The following is a 23,562-nucleotide window of genomic DNA, read 5'->3' as shown; positions in this document are numbered from 1 at the left end:
GCTGGTCCCGACTCGAATGAGCCAAATGGCCTCCTCCTGTACAGTAGGGATTCTATGATTCTAATGTGTGTTTCTGAATCTGCATGCAATGACCCTTTTTACATCAATAATTTTTCAGTTGACCTTCAGAGGTCTTCACAGAATCAAAGGAACTACAATGCAAAAGAGGCCCTTCGGCCCATGTAAAATACCTGACCTAACTACCTAATCCCATTTGCCAGCACTTGGCCCACAGCCCTGAATCTTATGATGTGCCAAGTGCTCGTGCAGGTACTTTTAAAAAAAAAAGTATTTTTATTAAGGTTTTGCAGAAATTTTCAGAATAAAACAGTCGTAACAACAATAACAAAACAAACTAGAGTGAATATTAACATAGTGTAAAAAGAGAATGTACAATAACAGTTAAATAGACATTACCCCACGTGACCCAGTCTTCCCACCCCATCCCAATGAAGCACTCACCACCAACCCCTGCAGATTGCTGCCACTGCTGACATTTTAATTTTCCCCGAGAAAGTCGACGAATGGCTGCCGCCTCCGAGAGAACCCTAGCATAGACCCTCTTAAGGCAAACATTATTTTCTCGAGGCTGAGAAATCCAGCCATGTCGTTAACCCAAGTCTCTATACTCGGGGGCTTCGAGTCCCTATGCATTAATAAAATCCATCTCTGGGCTATTAGGGAGGCAAAGGCCAAGACGTCGGCCTCTTTCGCCCCCTGAACTCCCGGGTCTTCTGACATTCCAGAGATCGCTATCTCTGGACTCGGCACCACCCGTGTGTTAAGCACTTTGAATATTGCCCTCACGAATCCTTGCCAGAACTCTCTAAGCTCCGGGCATGCCCAAAACATGTGGACATGGTTTGCAGGTCTATCCTGGCACCTCATACAACTGTCTTCTACCCCAAAAAACCTGCTCTTTCTCGCTGCTGTCATGTGTGCCCGGTGGACCACCTTAAATTGAATTAGACTGAGTCTGGCACATGATGAGGAGGAATTAACCCTGCCCAGGACCTCTGCCCACAGACCCGCTTCCAACTCCTCACCTAGCTCCTCCTCCCACTTGCCCTTGAGCTCTTCCACCGGGGTTTCCTCCGCCTCCTGTAGTTCCTGGTAGATATCCGACACCTTCCCCTCCCCCACCCAGGTGCCGGAGACCACCTTGTCCTGTATAGTCAGTGGCAGCAGCGTCGGAAAGGCCACTACCTGTTTTTTCAGGAAGGCTCGTACTTACAGATTAAATTTTTCAGGAAGGCTCGTACTTTCAGATTAAATTTTCCTCTAGCGCCTTCAAACTGGGAAAGCTTCCGTCTATGAACAGATCTCCCATCCTTCTGATGCCTGCCCTCTGCCAGCTCTGGAACCCACCATCCATCCTACCCGAGACAAACCTGTGGTTGTTGCATATCGGGGTCCAGACCGACGCTCCCTCCACCTTGTTGTACCTCCTCCACTGTCCCCAGATCTGCAGTGTCGCCACCACCACCGGACCTGTGGAGTAACGGGTCGGCAAGAACGGCAAATGAGCCGGTATCAAAGCTCCCAGACTAGTACCTTTATATGACGCCGCCTCCAGCTGCTCCCCCCCCCCTTCCAATCGCACACTTCTTAATCATAGCTCTATTGGCCGCCCAGTAGTAGTTGTGAATGTTCGGCAGCGCCAAACCCCGCCCCCCCCCCAATTGCGCTCCAACAGCGATCTTACCCGCGGGGTCTTATTCGCCCACACAAAGCCTGTAATGAACCTACTCACCCGCTTAAAAAAGGCCTTAGGGATGAAGATGGGGAGGCACTGAAAGACAAACAAAAATTTGGGGAGGACAGTCATTTTCACGGTCTGCACCCTCCCTGCCAGTGACAGCGGGAGCATGTCCCACCTTTTAAAGTCCCCTTCCATTTGCTCCACCAACCGGGTCAGGTTGAGCCTGTGCAGGGCATCCCATTTCCTGGCCACCTGTATACCCAGGTAACAAAAACTTTTCTCTACCATCCTGAGCAGCAGCTCTTTCAGTCTCTCCTCCTGCCCCTTGGCCCGAACCAGTCCCCGCAGTTCCTCGAGGCTCGCAGTGCCATAGCTAGTGGTTCTATAGCTCGGGCAAATACAAACGGGGAGAAGGCACACCCCTGCCTCGTCCCCTGGAGAAGCTCAAAGTACCCCGACCTCAGCCGGTTTGTACATACACTTGCTTGGTACAGCAATTTCACCCAGCCAATAAAGTCCTCACCAAACCCGAACCTCCCCAGCGTTTCCCACAGGTACTCCCACTCCACCTGGTCACAGGCTTTCTCTGCGTCCATCGCTGTTACCACCTCCGCCTCCCCTCCCTCTGAGGGCATCATAATAATATTCAAAAGTCTCTGGACATTGGTACTGAGTTGTCTGCCTTTAACAAACCCAGTCTGGTCTTCCTCTATCACCCCTGGGACGCAATCCTCAATTCATGTGGCCAGAATCTTAGCTAGTAATTTGGCATCCACGTTTAAAAGTGAAATCGGCCTGTATGACCCGCAATGTTCAGGGTCCTTCCCTCGTTTAAGAATGAATGAGATCAAGGCCTGTGACATTGTTGGGGGGGAGGGTTCCTTTCTCTCTAGCCTCATTAAAGGTCCTCATCAGGAGTGGGTTCAATATTTGTGAAAATTTCTTATAGAATTCTACCTGTTAACCATCCAGCCCCGGGGCTTTACCTGACTTGCATGCCCTCTATACCCTTGACAATCTCCTCCAATTCAATCGGGGCCTCCAGCCCCTCCACCAGGTCCTCATCCACCTTTGGAAACCTCAACTGGTCCAAAAATTGCCTCATCCCTTCCGCTCCTGTCGGGGGCTCCGACTCGTATAGTTTACTATAGAACTCCTTAAAGACTCCGTTCACCCCCCCTGGATCCAAGACCATGTTACCCTCCTTATTCTTTACTCCCCCGATTTCCCTGGCCGCCTCCCTCTTTCGCAGTTGGTGTGCCAGCATTCTACTCGCTTTGTCCCCATACTCATAGACTGCCCCTTTGCCTTCCCCAGCTGTGCTACCACTTTCCCTGTGGTCAGCAGTTCAAACTCCGCCTGCAGACTCCGCCGCTCCCTCAGTAGCCCCGCCTCGGGGGCCTCCGCGTATCTCCTGTCCACTCAGAGTATCTCCTCCACGAGTCTCTCCCTCTCCGCTCTCTCTCTTTTCCCTATGGGATCAAATTGAGATGAGTTCCCCTCTGACAAATGCCTTCAGAGCCTCCCAGACTGTTGCCGCTGCTACCTCACCCATATTGTTTGTTTCCAGGTAATCCTGGATGTTCCTGCTAATCCGCCCGCAAACCTTTTCGTCCGCCAGCAGCCCCACATCCAGTCTCCAGAGTGGGCGCTGCCTTCTCTCCTCACTAAGCCGCAGGTCCACCCAGTGCGGGGCATGGTCCGTGACTGTGATTGCTGAGTATTCTGTCCCCGCCACCTTTGGGATTAACGCCCTGCTCAAGGCAAAGAAGTCTATGCGGGAATAAACCGTATGAATGTGGGAGAAAAAAGAGAACTCCTCCTTACTGATCAGAATTGCTACCCTCCTGGTCTTCGAATCTAGCTCTGAATGGAAACCTGGCCTACCCATCCCTTTCTCAATCTCGTGTGATCTGCGAGCTTTAAATGTGCCTCCTGAAGCATTGCTACGTCTGCCTTTAACCTCTTTAGATGCGCGAACACATGCGCTCTTTTGACCGGCCCATTCAAACCCCTCATATTCCACGTGATCAGCCTGGAGGGGGGGCTAAAACCCCCCCCTGCCGACTAGCCATCGTCCTTTTTTGGCCCACCTTGAGCCTGCGCCCTTTGCTTCCACGAGCGCCCCCACAGGGAGCCTCTCCCCCCCCGACCCTCAATTGGTACCCCGAAATTGATACCTCATCTGTCAGCAAAGCAGCACCCCCCTCCCTCCCCCTCAACAGCCCCACGACCCAAAAACCCCCGCCAAGCACCAGCTGAGCACTTGTTCACCCCCCCACTACGCTCCCGAGAGTCAGCTGACCCATGCTGACCCTGGCAGCTCCTGCCCCTGGCGCCGTTCAGACTGTCGCCTCATTGTCCGGACCCCTGTCCCCACATGAATAAACCAATTAACCTACCTCTCCAGCCCCCGTGAGTAAATAGTAATACGAAACGGAAAATAAACAGAAGACACTAACATTGCCCCGTGAGGAGACACTTGTTGAACCAAGGCTCCAACTTCCCGAAAAATCGCATTAAGTACAGGGTCCCCTCCCCCCTCCGTATCGCAACTTTGCCGAAAACACTGCCCCCTCCAGCCACCACCACAGCCCTTACACACACCCAATATTGTATATAATCTTATATTAGAAACGGTACCGTGTTACCCAGCCCCACCGCCGCATTCCACCAAAGCTTAACTGTCCTTTAATTCGAGTCCAGCTTTTCTTGTTTGACGAATGACCACACCTCGTCCGTCATCTCAAAATAGTGATGCCGTTCCTTGTACGTGACCCATAGCCTCGCTGGGTGTAGCATCCCAAATTTCACCCCCTTGCTGAAGAGGGTCGACTTCACCCGGTTGAATCCAGCACGCCTCTTGGCCAGCTCTGCACCCAGGTCCTGGTAGATGCGTATCACGCTGTTCTCCCACCTGCTGCTCCGTTCTTTTTTTGCTCACCGCAAGACAGGTTCCTTGTCCGAGAAGCGATGAAATCTCACCACCATGGCCCTCGGTGGTTCATTCGCCTTGGGCTTCCTTGCGAGGGCTCTGTGTGCCCTGTCCAGCTCCAGGGGTCAAGGGAACATTCATTCCCTCCAGGCAGTGCATTCCAGACCGTCACAACACTCTGGGTAAAAAGATTTTTCCTCAATCCCCTTTAAACCTCCTCCCCCTCACCTTGAACTTGTGTCCCCTCGTGACTAAGGGGAACAGCTGTTCCCTATCCACCCTGTCCATGCCCCTCATAATCCTGAACACCTCAATCAGGTCACTCCTCAATCTTCCCTGCTCCAACGAAAACACCCCAAGCCTATCCAACCTCTCGTTTTAACTTAAATGTCCCTATCAGCGTCTCCAGCATCTTGGACACAAATGCTCCCGCATCCGACCCCTCCATACCTTCGGGGAGGCCCACAATTCTCACGTTCTGTCTCCCTGACCTGTTTTCTCGGTCCTCCAGCATCTCCTGCCACTTCTTGTGGGGTCATCCTGCGCCTCCACCTTAAGGGCCAATACGACCAACTCGTCCTCATGGTCGGGTAGCTTTTTCTCCATCTCCTTAATCGCTTTCCCTTGTGTCGCCTGAGTTGCAATCAGTTGGTCTATTACTGCCTTCATCGGGGCCAGCATGTCCTTTTTAAGATCAGCAAAGCAGCCCCTAAGGAACTCCTGTTGCTCCTGTGCCCACTGTGCCCATGCACCCTGGTCTATACTGGCCGCCATGCCATGCCTCGGCGCCCGCTCAGCACACTTCTGTCTGTTGGGGCTTAAACGCTTTACCCGGCCACTCCTGGTCCAGCTATCCATACAACCAAGAGGGAATGCATTTAGCAGTGTTCGCTTCACCAATCTGCACCAAAAAGTCAGTGAAAACTCCTGAAAAAGGTCCAAGAGTCCGTTCCAGGCGGGAGCTGCTGAATGCGCGACCTACTCCTCCATGGCCGCCACCGGAAGTCTCCTCATCCAGGTACTTTTTAAAGGATGCGAGGCAACCCACCTCTACCTCCCTCCCAGGCAGTGCATTCCAGACCTTCACAACACTCTGGGTAAAAAGATTTTTCCTCAATCCCCTTTAAACCTCCTCCCCCTCACCTTGAACTTGTGTCCCCTCGTGACTAAGGGGAACAGCTGTTCCCTATCCACCCTGTCCATGCCCCTCATAATCCTGAACACCTCAATCAGGTCACTCCTCAATCTTCCCTGCTCCAACGAAAACACCCCAAGCCTATCCAACCTCTCGTTTTAACTTAAATGTCCCATCCCAGGCAACATCCTGATGAATCTCCTCTGAACCCCCTCCAGTGCAATCACATCCTTCCTATAATGCGCCAACCAGAATTGCACACAGTACTCCAGCTGTGGCCTCACCAATGTTTTATACAACTCCAACATGACCTCCCTGCTTTTGTGATCTATGCCCCGATTGATAAAGGCAAGGGACCCATATGGCTTTTTCACCACCCTATTAACCTATTAGAGGATGAGAAGGGAGATTTAATAATGGGAGATGAGGATATGGCTGAGGAACTGAACAGGTTTTTTGGGTCAGTCTTCACAGTGGAAAACACAAATAACATGCCAGTGACTGATGGAAATGAGGCGATGACAGGTGAGGACCTTGAGAGGATTGTTATCACTAAGGAGGTAGTGATGGGCAAGCTAATGGAGCTAAAGGTAGACCAGTCTCTTGGCGGTGATGGAATGCATCCCAGAGTGCTAAAAGAGATGGCTAGGGAAATTGCAAATGCACTAGTGATAATTTACCAAAATTCACTAGACTCTGGGGTGGTCTCGGAGGATTGGAAATTAGCAAACGTGTCACCACTGTTTAAAAAAGGAGGTAGGCAGAAAGCGGGTAATTATAGGCCAGTGAGCTTAACTTCGGTAGTAGGGAAGATGCTGGAATCTATCATCAAGGAAGAAATAGCGAGGCATCTGGATGGAAATTGGGCAGACGCAGCATGGGTTCATAAAGGGCAGGTCATGCCGAACTAATTTAGTGGAATTTTTTGAGGACATTACCAGTGCAGTAGATAACGGGAAGCCAATGGATGTGCTATATCTGGATTTCCAGAAAGCCTTTGACAAGGTGCCACACAAAAGGTTGCTGCATAAGATAAAGATGCATGGCATTAAGAGGAAAGTAGTAGCATGGATAGAGGATTGGTTAATTAATAGAAAGCAAAGAGTGGGGATTAATGGGTGTTTCTCTGGTTGGCAATCGGTAGCTAGTGGTGTCCCTCAGGGATCAGTGTTGGGCCCACAATTGTTCACAATTTACATAGATGTTGGGGACCAAGGGCAATGTGTCCAAGTTTGCAGACGACACTAAGATGAGTGGTAAAGCAAAAAGCGCAGAGGATACTGGAAGTCTGCAGAGGGATTTGGATAGGCTAAGTGAATGGGCTAGGGTCTGGCAGATGGAATACAATGTTGGCAAATGTGAGGTTATCCATTTTGGTAGGAATAACAGCAAAAGGGATTATTATTCAAATGATAACATATTAAAACATGCTGCTGTGCAGAGACCTGGGTGTGCTAGTGCATGAGTCGCAAAAGGTTGGTTTACAGGTGCAACAGGTGATTAAGAAGGCAAATGGAATTTTGTCATTCATTGCTAGAGGGATGGAGTTTAAGACTAGGGATATTATGCTGCAATTGTATAAGATGTTAGTGAGGCCACACCTGGAGTATTGTGTTCAGTTTTGGTCTCCTTACTTGAGAAAGGACGTACTGGCACTGGAGGGTGTGCAGAGGAGATTCACTAGGTTAATCCCAGAGCTGAAGGGGTTGGATTATGAGGAGAGGTTGAGTAGACTGGGACGGTACTCGTTGGAATTTAGAAGGATGAGGGGGGATCTTATAGAAACATATAAAATTATGAAGGGAATAGATAGGATAGATGCGGGCAGGTTGTTTCCACTGGCGGGTGAAAGCAGAACTAGGGGGCATAGCCTCAAAATAAGGGGAAGTAGATTTAGGACTGTGTTTAGGAGGAACGTCTTCACCCAAAGGGTTGTGAATCTATGGAATTCCTTGCCCAGTGAAGCAGTAGAGGCTCCTTCATTAAATGTTTTTAAGGTTGAGATAGATAGTTTTTTGAAGAATAAAGGGATTAAGGGTTATGGTGTTCGGGCCGGAAAGTGGAGCTGAGCCCACAAAAGATCAGCCATGATCTCATTGAATGGTGGGGCAGTCTCGAGGGGCCAGATGGCCTACTCCTGCTCCTAGTTCTTATGTAACCTGCCCTTTCACTTTCAGAGATCTGGACAAACACGTCAAGATCCCTTTGTTCCTCGGAACTTCCCAGGGTCATGCCATTCACTGAATACTTCCTTGCCAAATTTCCCTTTACAAAGTGTATCCCCTCAGGCTTTGCAGGGTTAAATTCCATCTGCCACTTATCTGTGCATTTGGCCATCCCATCTATATCTTCCTGTAACCCGAGACACTGTTTTGTTTTTGATGCTAAATCTGCATAAGACACTCGTTCGGCCTTAACTAGAGTATTGTGTCCAGTTCTGCTTACCACACTTTACCACATTTTAGGAGCAATGCAAAGGCATTAGCAATAGTGCAGACATGATTCATGAGAATGGTTCCTGGCATGAGGAATTTCAGTTGCGTTGATAGATTGGTGAAGTTGGGACTGTTGTCCTTGGAGTGGAGAAGATATAGAGGAGATTTGATCGAGGTGTTCAAAATCATGAGGGGTCTGGACAGATTAGATAGAGACTGTTCCCAATGGTGGAAGAGGTGGGAAACGGAGGGTGCAGATTTAAGGTGTGCAGCAAAGGATGCAATGGTGGCATCAGAAGAAACGTTGTTCCCAGCGAATAGTTAGGCTCTGGAACACACTGCCTGAGAGTGTGGTGGAAGTAGATTCAATACAGGCGTTCAAAAGGCAACTGGATAATGATTTGAAGAGAAAATATTTGCAGGCTACGGGAGAAAGGAGGGGTAGTGGGTCTAGCTGAGTTCTTGCAGAGGACCAGCACAGACATGATGGGGAGAATGGCCTCCTTCTGTGCTGTGACTGTTCTATGATTCTAAGGCTGATCCTAAATTGCCCTGATAAATAGGAGGGCTTTGCAGGGCAGTGGTTGTGTTCGTGGACTAGCAGTGCAGAAGCCTGAACAAGTTATTCAGAATTGAGCAAATCCCTCCATGGCTGCTTGAGGAGAAACACTCTAAACATTAGACAAATTGGTCATGAAACTGGAGATATCGGATGACACAGTGGTTGGCACAGTGGTTAGCACTGCTGCCTCACAGCGCCAGGGACCTGGGTTCAATTCTGCCCTAGGATGACTATCTGTGTGGAGTTTGCACTTTCTCCTTGTGTCTTTTTTAAAAACAAATTTCCGATTAGTGGGCGATTTAGCGTGGCCAATCCACCTACCCTGCACAGCTTTGGGTTGTGGGGGCGAGACCCACGCAGACACGGGGAGAATGTGCAAACTCCACACGGACAGTGACCCAGGGCCAGGATCGACACTGGGTCCTTGGCGTCGTGAGGCAGCAGTGCTAACCACTGCGTCACCGTGCCACCCTTCCTCCCTGTGTCAGCGTAAGTTTCCTCCGGGTGCTCCGGTTTCCTTCCAGTCCAAAGATGTGTGGGTTAGGTGGATTGGCCATGCTAAATTGCCCCTTAGTGTCCAAAGATGTGCGGGTTAGGTGGAGTTATGGGGACAGGGAAGGGGAGTGGGCCTAGGTAGGGTGCTCTTTCAGAGGGCTGGTGCAGACGTGTTGGGTCGAATGGCCTCCTTCTGCACTGTAGGAATACTAAGATTGTTTTTTAAAGACCCATCTGATTCATTGATGCCTTTAACAGTTCCAAAATAATAGTGATTGAACAGGGAAGCAGGAATATTCCAATCCGGAGTACTAATTACATGTCACGGCTTTTATTCCACAGGATTCGTTTCTTTGAGGAGGCAATTGAGAAACACCAACAGTTTGATGAATGTTTATTGAAATTTTCTTTCTGGGTCGAACGCTTTCTAAGCGGCCTGCAGTCGACCTCTGAGATCAGTTCCACAGATCTGCAACCCGCTTTGAATCACATAAAGGTAACATTCTGACGGTCCATTAAAAATTTTTTTAAAATCAATGTTGTGAAATGGGTCTCAGCAAAGTTTGGGTACCCGATTGGTAGCTTGATTTACACCAGCGCGATTTTCTGTGTCCACAATAAAATAACATTTTCTTCCCCCACCATACACAATAAAATAACATTTTCTTCCTCCACCATATATCTTATCTTCCGAGGGTGGGGGACTTCAGAGAGGGGTATAAATTGAAGAGATTGGGTCGACTGGACCTGTATTCGTGGAGGTTCAGAATAATGAGAGGGGATCTCATTGAAATGTATAAAATTCTGACAGGTCTGGACAGACTGGATGCAGGCATCACAGTCTCAGAATACAGAGTAGGCCATTTAGGTCTGAAACGAGGAGAAACCTCTTCACTCAGAGGGTGGTGAACCTGTGGAATTCTCCACCACAAAAGGCTGTGAGGGCCAAGTCACTGAATATATTTAAGAAATAAATTGATTTCTAGACTCTGAAAGTGTCAAGGGGTGTGGGGAGGAAGTGGGGGTATGGCGTTGAGATAGAGGATCAACCATGATCGTAATGAATGGCAGAGAAGGCTCGATGGGCCAAATCGTCTACTCCTGCTCCTATATTCTACGTAAGCTGGGGTTGAGAAGGGTAAGAGGAGATTTGAAAGAGGTGTTAAAAGCGATAATAGATCTGAACAGAATAGAGAGTGAGAAACAGGGGGTACGATCTTCCCAAAAGGGAACAAAGTTCCCGAGCGAGCGCGTTTAGCCGCGTGTTGTCTGACACTCACAGTGCCGAGAAACATGCGGCTATTCAACACGACCCGCGTTGAATAAGGGGCCTAAACGGAGAACGCATGGCTGAGGCCGCACATAGCCTTGTCTTTTACACAAGGGAGCTCTGCTCGCTGGAACTCCCTGTTGTAGCGAGAGATCGGGACGTCATTTTTAAACGCCATCCCGATCTCAGAGGCCCACAGAACAAATCCCCGACCTCCGTCCAGCCCAAACGTAACATGGGAGGGTTCCCCAGCCCCGCACCACCCGGTGGGCAACTGCTGGCCCAATCACAAGCAAAAAATGCCATCCCGGCACCCTGGTAGTGTCCTTGCCAGCTAGCAGTGCCACCTGGGCCCAAGGCAGTGCCAGACTGGCACCCAGATGGGGGCACCAGCAGTGCCAGGTCCCCATTCTGCCCAAAGGGCATGCAGCTGGGGGCCTACGGTTCCCTTGGAGACCCCCACTAGTGCCGTTCCGTCTGGTCCCTGAGGCGAAGTGATTGAATCCCAAAGTGTCAGGTATTTCAGGAAACATGCACATTAGAGTAAGACTTATAGCCTCGCTCTAATATGCAGATTTGCTAAAAAGTGAATCTTGCGAAGCGTTGCGAGCCAGGTAGATCCTGGGAGTGGGGTCTTTTGTCTTTCACCAGCCGCGCTGCACTGCGCAAGCTACTTTTCCAGTGCAGCGTGGCCGGAAGATCGTGCTCAGGGATCAGGAACCAGAGACGCCAATTTGACATGAATGGCAAAGGAACCATTGGCGACATGAGGAAGAAATCTTTTCACTCCGCGAGTGGTCAGGCCGAATGCGCTGCCTGAGAGTGTGGGGGGAAGCTGGGTCAATTGTGGCTTTGGAAGGATAATTATTTGCAGAAAAAAATTACATTTGTAGGTCTCCGAGGAAAAAGTGGGGGAAATGTCACGAGCTGAGTTGCTGCTGGGGTGAGCCAGCATGGACACAGTGGGCCAAATGGCCATCGTCTGCACTGTAACCATTCTATAATTCAATGGTTCTTTACATTTGAATGTGTGTACCCAGTCCAGTAATTAATTCAATTACATAATTAGAAAATGTAAACAAAAGACAGTGGATGCTGGGAATCTGAAATAAAAGAAACACAGAAAATGCTGGAACTGCTCAGCATCGCACAGGTTGATGGTTTTCCATCAGAACACAGGCACTGCCTGAGCGGCCAAGGGCTTACAGCGTTTTCTCTTTTTATATTTTATGAAGCGGGGGCGAGATTCCCCCGACCCCGCCGGTTGCCGAATTCTCCAGCACCAGATATTCTGCGGGGGCGGGAATCGCGCCGCGCCGGTTGGCGGCCCCCCCCCCCCCCCCCCCCCCCTGCGATTCTCCGGCCCGGATGGGCCGAAGTCCCGCTGCTAGGATGCCTGTCCCGCCGGCGTGGATTGAACCACCTACCTTACATGCGGGACAAGGCGGCGCGGGCGGGCTCCGAGGTCCTGGGGGGGGGGGGGCGCGGGGCGATCTGGCCCCGGGGGGTGTCCCCACAGTGGCCTGGCCCGCGATCGGGGCCCACCGATCCGCGGGCGGGCCTGTGCCGTGGGGGCACTCTTTTCCTTCCGCCTTCGCCACGGTCTCCACCATGGCGGAGGCGGAAGAGACTCCCTCCACAGCGCATGCGCGGGGATGCCGTGAGCAGCCGCCAGCTGGCGGGGCGGAAATCAGTCCGGCGCGGGCCTAGCCCCTCAAGGTTGGGGTTCAGCCCCCCAAGATGCGGAGGATTCCGCACCTTTGGGGCGGCGCGATGCCCGACTGATTTGCGCCGTTTTTGGCGCCGGTCGGCGGACATCGCACCGATACCGGAGAATTTCGCCCCAGGTGTTTGTTTGATAGAGCGGCATTCCTGGAGCAAAAGGAGAGACAGAGAAAAACGTGACTTTCAATACGAGTTGCAGACAAATATTCCAGACAGTTTTCATGCCGCCTCTCTTTAGAATTCAGGACAGGTAACGAGGGCAGATAACATAATTTGGGGCTCTGATATTCGGGAGGATGTTCATTCGGTACTTATGTTATTCAAGAGTTCACATTTTCACATGGCAGTTTGAGAATTTGACTTCAGCTTAAAAATCTGGACATGAAAAGAGTTGGTGTCAGTGGAAGTGACCACGCCACTGTCAGATTGTGTCTAAAATCCCAGCTGGTCCACTCACCCCTTTTAGAGAAGCAAAGGAAACCTGCCACCTTCTCTTGGTCTGGCCCACAGGTGATTCCAGTCCCACACCAACCTGGTTGATTCTGAATGCCCTTTGGATGGCTTAGCAAGCCATGCAGTTGTAGCAGACTCTCCCAGGGCAGCTAGGGATGGGAAATAAATGCCGGCTTAGCTGGCAGTGTCCCCATCCAAGAATACATGTTTTTACATGTTGTCAAGAATGGGAAAGTTGGGTATAGAGGGTTATGGGCCAAATGGGGGCAATTGGGACTAGCTTAGTGGTAAAAATTGGGTGGCATGGACAAGTTAGGCCGAAGGGCCTGTTTTCATGCTATAAACCTCTTATGACTCTGTGCGCAACTTTCCAGGTTTATTGCATTTGATTTTGATTTGATTTATTGTCACATGTACCGAAGTACAGTGAAAAGTACTTTTCTGCGGCTGAGGGAACGTACACAGTAAGTACATAGTAGGCAAAAAGAATAATCAACAGAGAACATCGACAAATGGTACATCGACAAACAGTGATTGGTTACAGAGCGGAACAAGGGGCCAAACAAAGCAAATACATAAGCAAGAGAAGCATAGGGCATCATGAATAGTGTTTTTACAGGGAACAGATCAGTCCGAGGGGGAGTCGTTGAGGAGTCTAGTAGCTGTGGGGAAGAAGCTGTTCCTATGTCTGGATGTACGGGTCTTCAGACTTCTGTACCTTCTGCCTAATGGAAGGGTCTGGAAGAAGGCAATGCCTGAGTGGGAGGGGTCTCTGATAATGCCACATTTAGTTGCCACAATGGGATTTATGTTCCTAACCCAAATAACTGCATGGGAGCTGTTACATCAAACAATGATGATAGCTCAGTGGTAGCATGATTGCCTCAGTTTTAGCGCAGACTGATTAGGTTCAAATGCCTGTGCTCTTCTATTTGTATGTGTTCGCTGAGTAGATATACCAGCTGTGGCTCAGTGGTAGCAGCTTTCCCTCTTGATTCAATGTTTGTGGGCTTAGGTCAACCTCCAGAGACAAGGTGCTCTCGGTAGGCAGAAAGGACATTTACTTAATTAGAATGGTAACATACGGGTACCCCGCTGCCTTCCCGCCTCTGCCAGTATTACATCTGGGCGGGAAGGCCCAGGGTCGACCTCCCTGACCTGGCACCTCATCCCGCCGCCACTGGTATTACCCCAGCTGGCGGGTTATCACCTGGCGGGGCCAGGTGAGGGGAGGTGGTATGCATAGAGTCCTGTGATCAAAGATACTTGGTACAAGGGCCTGGACACCAAGAAGAGGGAGTGACTGCTGTGATCCACACTTGCTTTTGTTGCTGACCCCTCTCGTCCCCCTCCCTGAACCCCTTTAGTGCAACTCATGCCAACGTATGCCCCCATACGCCACCCTTTGCCCTTACCCCCTCCATGTCAACTCACATAATATCCGTGGACATTTTCAGGACTGTTTTGTTCCTTGTCAGCTTGACAGTTCCTTGACAGCTTAACAGTTCCAATATATATGTGTGTAGATAAATACATAGCCATATTTAATTCCAACAATCCCAAAGTGTCTTACCTCTCCTAAATGTGTCCCAGGATCCTTTCCAAAGGAGTACCATACCTCTTTAAAGGGATAGTGTGCCTATCCAACAGTTCCCCCAATGTTAGACCACTTCTAACGTGGTTTGTTCTGCACACTCCAGGATTTATGCAGCTAGGGTTCAAAAATCAGAAGTCTAAAAACGCCTGATTGCACATCATCCACCTGGTAGAGGATCATGAAGTAACTCCTTTCCCTTGGGTGCAAATTACAGAGTGGGTTAAGATTTATGCTATTCTCGCTTCCCGCCTTCAGCACATCCCAACTCTCGAGCCTGAAACTAAAGTTTCTAACAAGTTGAAAGCCCCATGACTTGCAAGAAGTCAGGCATCAGTGAGCCGGTCATATCCTCTTGAGCCTTTTTCCAATTCACTTGCCAGTTCAGTGCTCCCTAAGCCTGTCTGCCATTAAGTGAAGTGATCTTCCACAGGCAACAGCATCCCCTCACGGAGTGCGGACTGAATGCAATCCAGTAGCTCATGACTCGGAAACAAATACGCCCAGTGAGATTGGGGTTACTTCTGGGAGTAGGTTTTGAGAAATTGATGGATAAGCTTAGTGGCCGGGGGTGGCTCACTGTCGCCATTGTTAAAAGGCCTTTTGGTCGACCGAGACACAAAACAATTGAGTCACAAGCTGTGGGACTGAGGTAAAAGGAAATATTTAGTTCACTCTTCCTGGGTTTGCAGCTCTCGACAAAAGCCTTTTTTAAGTCTATGCCATCAATTTTTAACCCAGCACCAGATTGATGTACTAGGAGCTGGCTTAATGTCAGGCCTGAGGCCTTCGCTGCAAGTCTTATTTTGAATATCATAGATCATCATACTACTTGGAGTGAGTGGTCAGAAGACACAGAGTGAGGGCTGGGTGAGGGACACAGGGCACTCTTTAGCCACGTCCCTTTGTGTGGGTAAGTAGCGGAGAGGGAGTTTCCAGAAGAACGTGGGGTAGGAATCTGGGACAGGTGATCTGAGACTACCTGCCTGGAGCTTGGGGAAATGCTCCTAATCATCCAGGCCCCTGTGGAATGCTCCGGTCTTGCAGGTTTATGTTCCCTCGAGTATGGGAGTTTGAGGGGTGATGCAATTACGCTGTTTAAGATGTTGAAAGGTTTGCTGATGAGGTGAAGCTTCTGGTGGGAAGTCCTAGACAGTGGGGTGTGGCTTTAAGTTTGGAGCTTGGACTCTCAGGGTGATGTCAGGCACATCAAGTACTGGAAATCGGGAACTTTTTCCATTAGAACCGTTAAAAATTTCAGCTATGAGGAGAGATTGGAGGCTGGAGTTGTTTTCCTTAGAACAGAGGAGGCGAAGGGGTGATCTTATTAAAAGGCACAAAATTATGAGGGACCTGGACAGGGTCGACAGGAAAGACCTGTTTCCCCTAGCTGAGGGGTCAATTATCAGGGGGCATAGATTTAAGGTGATTGGTAGAAGGACTAGAGGGGACATGAGGGAAAACCTTTTCACCCAGAGGGTGGTGGGCATCTGGAATTCACGGCCTAAGTTGGTGGTTGAGGCTGAAATGCTCAACTCATTTCTAAAGTACCTGGACCTGCATCTGGAAGTGGTGTAACCTGCAAGATTACGGGTCAGGTGTAGAATGTGGGATTAAAATGAGCGGCTAATATCTTTTATCTCCTTTTTGGCTACGCAGACACGAGGGCTGAATGGCCTCTTTCTGCACTGGAACTTTTCTTTTTCTTTCCCCCCGAAATTTCGAGTACCCCAATTTTTTTTTCCAATTAAGGAGCAATTTAGTGTGGCGAATTCACCTACCCTGCCTATCTTTTTGGGTTGTGGGGGTGAGACCCTCGCAGACGTGGGGAGAATGTGCGAATTCCACGTGGGTGGTGACCCGGGGCCGGGATCGAACCCGGATCCCTGGCGCCATGAGGCAGCCGTGCTAACCACTGCGCCACCGTGCTGCCCTTCACGGGAACATTTCTAAGCCATTGTGGCCTGGTCAGTTGAAATTTCCAAAATGTCTTCTGTTAGATTTTTGTTGGAGTAAGATGTTCGAATACAAACCAATCATGATCGAATTGAATGGTAGGACAGACTCGAGAGACTGACTGCTTCTCTTATCAAATCTTTTCATCAACGTAAACACTTCAATTTGATTGCCTTGTATTCTTCTATTCTCAAGGAAATACTAGCCCAGTCTAAGTAACCTCTTTTCATAAATTCAACCCTTTTATTCCATATCTCATTCTGGTTGATATGCACTGCACCTTCATTCTTAGAATCCCCACAGTGCAGGAGGAGGCCATTCGGCCCATCAAGTCTGCACCAACACTCTGAAGAAGCACCCTACATTGGCCCACACCCCGCCCTATCCCTGTAACACCACCTAACCTTTTGGACACTAAGGGGCAATTTAACATGGCCAATCCACTTAACCTCCACATCTTTGTACTGTGGTGGGAAACCTGGGGCGGGATTCTCCCCCACCCGGCGGGGCGGGGGGTCCCGGCGGGATGGAGTGGCGTGAACCACTCCGGCGTCGGGCCGCCCCAAAGGTTCGGATTTCTCCGCACCTTTAGGGGCCAAGCCCTCACCTTTAGGGGCTAGGCCCGCGCCGGAGTGGTTGCCGTCCTGCCGGCTGGCATGGAAGGCCTTTGGCGATACGCCAGCCGGGGCCGAAGGGACTCCGCCGGCCGACGCGGAGGTGACCGCGCATACGCGGGGATGATGTCAGCAGTCGCCTCCGCGTCAGCCATCGTGGAGGCTATGGCCGACGCGGAGGGGAAAGAGTGCCCCCACGGCACAGGCCCGCCCGCGAATCGGTGGGCCCCGATCGCGGGCCAGGCCACCATGGAGGCACCCCCCACGTCCCCCCCAGGACCCCGGAGCCCACTTACGCCGCCTGGTCCGGCCGGTAAGAGAGATGGTTTAATTCACGCCGGCGGGACCGGCATTACAGCAGCGGGACTGTGGCCCTTTGCGGCGAATTCGGCAGCCGGCGGGGGCAGGATTCACGCCGCCCCCCCTGCGATTCTCCGACCTGGCAGGGGGTCGGAGAATCCCGCCCCGGAGCACCCAGAGGAAACCTGCACAGACACGGGGCGAAGGTGCAGATTCCGCACATACAGTCACTAAGGTTGAAATTAAACCTGGATCCCTGGCGCTGTTAGGCAGCAGTTCAAGCCACTGTGCCGTCTTCTCCAAGGGCAATATATCCTTCCGGTTGTGTGACACCCCGAGCTGAACACAATACTCTCAGTAGGATCTAACCCAGTGATGGGCAACCTAGGCTAGTGTGTGGGCCGCATGAGTGGCCCTCCATCATCTCAGTGGGCCACAAGATTGAAATTGGGCTTGTTCACTAACCATGACCCCATGAATAAAATGAAATAATTTAATACACGTTGAATGTTTCACAACGAGTTATAGAAATGTTTAATCATTTATATATTGATCGAAATGTCACCAACTTCAAATGATAAAAACAAAATAACTATTTGGACACTGAGCGAGCGCATGGCTCTCACAGTCAATATTGTGCACAATCCGAATGCATCTCACTTCACTTGCCCTGGCTTTATGTGTGAATCATTTCAGTCATACCAGGAGGAAAAAAATTACATGGACTGAAATCACGGAATGTGGCAACCCTGCGTGTGGGAAATGGTCAATATAATGTCTCGTGGGCCGTACTCCGAACCCAGATAGGCCATATGTGGCCCCTGGGCTGCAGGTTGTACATAAACCAGAGCATTATATATTTGCAACAAAACTTCCACCCCCTTGAGTTAACCCTTTTAAATTCTTGTCCCGTTGTCTCAATATGTAGGATCAGGCGGGAGCTGTAGAGCAGCAGTGTGCTGAGCAACAAAGCCTAAAGGAGCAGGTGGACTATCTGTGCTCCATGTGCGAACCACAGGACCAACTTCTCCATGGCAGGACTGAGGAGTGCTTTCAGCTTTTCGAGGATGCCAATCAGGTTGTTGAGCGAAGGAGAGAGGTCCTCAGACAGTTGGCTTCTTTCCTGGAAACCCACAAAGCTGCAGGCAACGTGCTTCACAGGATTCGAAAGACCGTCGAGACTGCAACTAACTGGGACAAGGTAAAGACTGAGCTGCTGGATAAGGAGCTGGGCGATGTGACGCCAGACATTACGCAATTGGATTCCCAAGCCATAGCCCTTGATGCGCTCATCAGTAAAGCTCAGTGCCAGCTGAAGAACGTGGGCTCGGATTCGAGGACCTCCTGCCGGACCTTGGCAGAAGGATTAGAGTCAGAACTGGAGTCCGTCCAGAATCTCCTGGGCACCAAACAAAGTGAGGCCGAAGCACTTAACTCGCTGTGGAAATCATTTAAAGTGCGCAAGGAGCAGTTGTTGAAGACCATTGAAGATATTGAAGAAAAGGCAGACAATGAGGGGTTGAAAGAGCCTACTTTGCCAGCTTTACAACTCAGGTGAGTCTACTCCATGGGGCTGGGCTGGGTACAGCATTGGACACAAATAGTCATGCACGATTATAAAGTAAATGTACAGAAAAATACCGTTTTCAGCAGATCGAAACAACAAGGATTACACTGTTTTTGCTCATGGACCTGGGCGGCATGGCGGCACAGTGGTTAGCACTGCTGCCTTACGGCACTGAGGACCCGGGTTCAATACCCCGGGTCACTGTCCGTGTGGAATTTGCACGTTCTCCCTGTGTTTGCATGGGTCTCACCCCCATAACCCAAAAGATGTGCAGGCTAGGTGGTGTTGTGTTAAGCTGCTTCGGATAACACAGGCTGCTACTTGATGCAATCTTAACTAAAGGATGCTCTAGACTCTGAAGTGAGTTCAACGTGTTTTTGAACTATTAACACAGTTCTCAAATGAGTTTGACTCTCTGCTAATCTAACTGTAGTAACTCAGTCTAACTGTACCAGCTTGCTCTAAGCCATGTGCTGGGGTGTGATGCTGCTGATCATCCCTGTCTAACTCTCTAGATGTCTGTCTGTGGAAAGAGGCAGGGTGTGAGTGCCTCATCCCTTTTATAGTGTTTATGTCATGCCCCTTTGTGGTGATGCCACCTCTTGAGTGTCCTGACTGCCCATTGGTTGTGTCCTATTCTGAGTGTTCATTGGTTGCATGTTTGCATATCATGACAGGTGGATTGGCCACGCTAAATTGCCCCTTAATTGGAAAAAATAATAATTGGGTACACTAAATTTATTTTTTAAAAATGAAAAAAAAAGATTTGCTCATGAACCTTAACCCCGTCAAATATTGGGGAAAAAGATGTTTAGATTTGGAACCATATTTGACCTTCTTTAAACATCATTAGGCCGTCGGCCATTCTTTGCGTACCCTGTTCCGAAGGTCTATGATTCATAGGGCTTTATTCACCAGCTCTACACCAACTCAAGAGAGGGTATTGGCGCACAAAGTCAACGTTCTGCTGTAAACAATGAGCTCTTTGATTCTTCCTGAGCTGCAGTGACAATGGGATTCAGCTATTGTGTGTAACAGGAGTAATCTTTCAAAGCCAAGCAATTGAATTCCAGTGAACAGGTTGGAAATCGATTATTTTTGAATGTCCATTGAGTCATTGAAGCAAACAGCTTAATGTCGCTTCCTGGAAGGAATGTACAGGAATACTGTGCTGAGCTCACTTATTGTAGGTATATAGTACAGATCCTGTGAGTTTTGTTAAGAAAGTGTTGATACACAGTTAGCTCCTAATTCTTTTCAATATGTTTATTGCTAATTGAGGAAGGAATGTACTTGCATTTATATTCCAATGTTCACAACATCTCCAAGTGCATCACAGCCAGTGACACTGAGGGATCGCGCCCCATCCCAGAGATCTGAGCACGTGATCCAGACTCGCACTCCGTCGCAGTACCGGCGCTCCATTGTTGAAGGTGCTGTCTTTCAAACAAGGTGTTAGACGGCAGCCCCGTCTTGCCCGCTCACGTATTCATAAGATATACGTGGCACTTTGTGAGTTCTCTCAGGTATCCTGGTCAACATTGTCCCTCAACTAGAAAGAGATGAGCTGGTCATTAGTCTGATCTTCTGTTATTGTGAGTTTGCTGCGTGCAAATTGGTTGTTGTGGTTAAGCCAATGAAGCAGGGCTGAATTCCCAGAAGGAAAAAACAGTTTGGACTATTCTTATTTCCCTTTTTACTGGTGTTCATTTTATAATATGCAAGACGGTTCAGACCGTATTTTTATTTGCATTTGGGCTAGTGTGTTTAGACAGTTCACATGCAAGTAGTTTCAGGCTACTGGGTTGGCTGAGAGGTCAAAGATATAGAATCCCTACAGTGCAGAAGGAGGCCATTCGGCCCGTTCAAGTCTGCACCGACTCTCTGAAAGAGCACTCCATCCAGGTCCACTCCCCTATCTTCATAACCCCACCTAACCTGCACACCTTTGGACGCCAAGGAGCAGTGTAGCATGGTCAAACCACCTAACCTGCACATCTTTGGACTGTGGGAGAAAACTGGAGCACCCAGAGGAAACCCACGGAGACACGGGGAGAATGTGCAAACTCCACACAGACCGGAATTAAACCCTGGTCTCTGGCACCGTGAGGCAGCAGTCCTAACCACTGTGCCACCCCTTATAGAATATGAATTAAAGGAATGCACTTTCATTGGTGGGATGTGGCAGAGGTGTTCCCTAGGAATCTGCTGGGGCCTCAGCTTTTCACAGCTGTGTGGCAGCCTTGACACAGTTTGTAGCTCACTTGTCTCTGAAGCACAAGGTTTTGCATTCACGTCCCACCCCAGGGCTTGAGCTCAAAAATCAAGGCTGGCCCTCCAGTTCAGTTCCAAAGAGGTGCTGCACTGTCGGAGGTGCTGCCTTTCGAGAGGTTCTATTTCAAAGAACAGGGGAATTCCCTTGGCCCATATTAATCCCGTAATCAGCACCACCAGCAAAAGAGATGTTTTGGTCAATATCACATCATGTGTATGCAAATTGGCTGCAGTGTTTCCTACATTACAATAGTAACCACATTTCATAAAATGTTTCATTGGCTGTAAGGTGCTTTGAGATATCCAGTGGTTGTGTAGGGTGCTATATAAATGCAAGCCGTTCTTTCTATTGTCTTTATTCATACTTTGGGTGAAGGAATAGAGAGTTATGAATCCACTCTTGCAAGTTCGAAGACTTAATGGGTTGTGGGAAATGGTGGGACAGTGGTAATGTCACCAGACTAGTAATCCAGAGGCCCAGGTTAATGCTTTGGAAATACAGGTTCAAATCCTATCATGGCAGCTGGTGGAATATAAAGCTAGTCTCAGTCATGGCGACTATGAAACTATCATCAATTGTTGTAAAAGCTTTGGGGAATGAAATCTGCTCTCCTTACCTTGTCTGGCCTACATGTGACTCCAGACCTACAGCAATGTGTTTGACTCTTAACTAATGCTCTGCAGTGGCCGAGCAAATCACTCAGTTCAAGGGATGATTAGCAATGGGCAACAAATGCAGGTCCTGCCAATGATGCCCATATCCCATGAAAGAATTAATTAAAATGGAAGGCAGCATGGTGGCGCAGTGGGTTAGCACTGCTGCCTCACGGCGCCGAGGTCCCAGATTCGATCCCGGCTCTGGGTCACTGTCCGTGTGGAGTTTGCACATTCTCCCCGTGTTTGCGTGGGTTTTGCCCCCACAACCCAGAGATGTGCAGGGTAGGTGGATTGGCCACACTAAATTGCCCCTTAGTTGGAAAAAATGAAATGGGTACTCTAAATTTATGGGGAAAAAAAGAATTAATTAAACGGGGGCAAGAAGTAGCAAAAGGCCATTGACACCAGAATTCAATTTGGGAAAGTATGAGATCATCCACTTTGAATTCAAGTAAATCGGAATATTTTCTTGACAATACGCATGCCAGGAACTTAAAAATGCTAATAGAATATAAACCTTTATCTCATTCCGTTTTGAACACTGCACCTCAGGAAGGATATGATCGCGTGGCGGAGCAGACTCAATGGGACGAATGGCCTAATTCTGCTTCTATATCCTATATCTTATGGATATATTGGCTTTGGAGGGGGGCAGCATGGATAAAACCAGAATAAATACTGAAAGTAAAATGGTTAAATTAAGAGGACAGGTTAAGTAGACTAGACTTGCCTTCCTTTGAATGTAGAGGGGGTGCTTTAATCAAGGGGTATTTAAATGTTAAGGAAACTATCACCATGGTTGGGGGGAATCCAGAAAAAGATTGTGTTTCTGAATCAATCTGAATTCCAAGTTCAAAGAGGGAGAGGTGGGGAAATTTCAAAACCTGGACCTCACTGACATACTCAAGCCTGTTAACCAGAAAAATGTCTTTGCCTTTTCTAGGTTGAGGTTGTTCAACCAGTTTGAGGAAGATCTCGGTGCCCAGCAGCACGAGCTGCAGTGGCTGATGGACAAAGCAAAGCAACTGGTTCAGAAAGATAAGGCCTTAGCTACGGAAGCTGAGAAAGAAATTAACCTGTTGGAGGTGACCTGGAATGACACCAAAAGGTTGATCAATGACATGTGAGTACAATAATGATGAATCAAGACAGAGGTTGCATTTCCTCACTGATTTGTGACTAGTTCAGATGATTTTTATCTTCAGCACAGCTAAATTCAGCACATGATTAAAAATGTGCAAAATTTCAATGACATAATTTTCATTTCAATTGAATTAGATACCAGACAATCAAATTGGTTGCTTGTGGCTTAATTGTGTACAGACTTTCACTTATTTATGTGGCATTTCTCGTGAGTATGACACAGATTTAGATTTTCTTTATTTAGTTTCAATATGTAGGGTCATTGACAAAGCTAGCATTTGTTACCCATCCCCAGTTGCCCTTCTCCAACTGGGTGGCTCTCTGGGAAACTGCAGAGGGCATTCAGGAGCCATGAATATCAGTGTGGGGATAGGAGTCACGCACAGGATTGTGGGTTCCCTTTGCTACAATTTCCACTGAAGGAATGACTCGGATTTTTACGACAAAGCCACCACTCCATGTTCACATTTATTGATGCCGCCTTTTCTTTTCCAAATTGTCAATTAAATTCAGGAGGAGATCTTGTGGCACAGTGGGTAGCAACCCGTAGCCCTGGACCAGATGCTTCAGGTTCAAGCCCCAACGCCAGGGTTTGTTGGAGTATTCATAGTATGGTTCAACAGACTGATAATCAGCGCAGGAATGCTTCCACCACTTCCCCCAATATTTCCCCAGAAGGGGTAAAACATGTGTGGGTGTGAAGATGTGCTTTTATAAAAAACTAATTCAGATTCTCAAACTGGCA

At 49.0% G+C, this 23,562-nt stretch overlaps 1 protein-coding gene across 13 annotated transcripts in view; it reads left to right on the top strand.

Annotated features, from left to right (window-relative positions):
- syne1b (spectrin repeat containing, nuclear envelope 1b) overlaps positions 1-23,562 on the top strand; it is a 669,902-nt gene that overhangs the window by 179,748 nt on the left and 466,592 nt on the right. For all 13 annotated transcript variants that reach the window (XM_072505314.1, XM_072505250.1, XM_072505295.1 and 10 more), the window contains 3 exons: positions 9,607-9,760; positions 18,105-18,730; positions 22,618-22,797. In XM_072505314.1, coding sequence (XP_072361415.1) covers positions 9,607-9,760; positions 18,105-18,730; positions 22,618-22,797 — 960 coding nt within the window. The remainder of the gene's footprint in view (positions 1-9,606; positions 9,761-18,104; positions 18,731-22,617; positions 22,798-23,562) is intronic.

The sequence above is a fragment of the Scyliorhinus torazame genome, chromosome 1, assembly GCF_047496885.1.
Source record: "Scyliorhinus torazame isolate Kashiwa2021f chromosome 1, sScyTor2.1, whole genome shotgun sequence".
NCBI lineage: Eukaryota > Metazoa > Chordata > Chondrichthyes > Carcharhiniformes > Scyliorhinidae > Scyliorhinus > Scyliorhinus torazame.
Note: the sequence above shows the minus strand (reverse complement) of the source record. Positions and strands in the feature narration are given on the sequence as shown.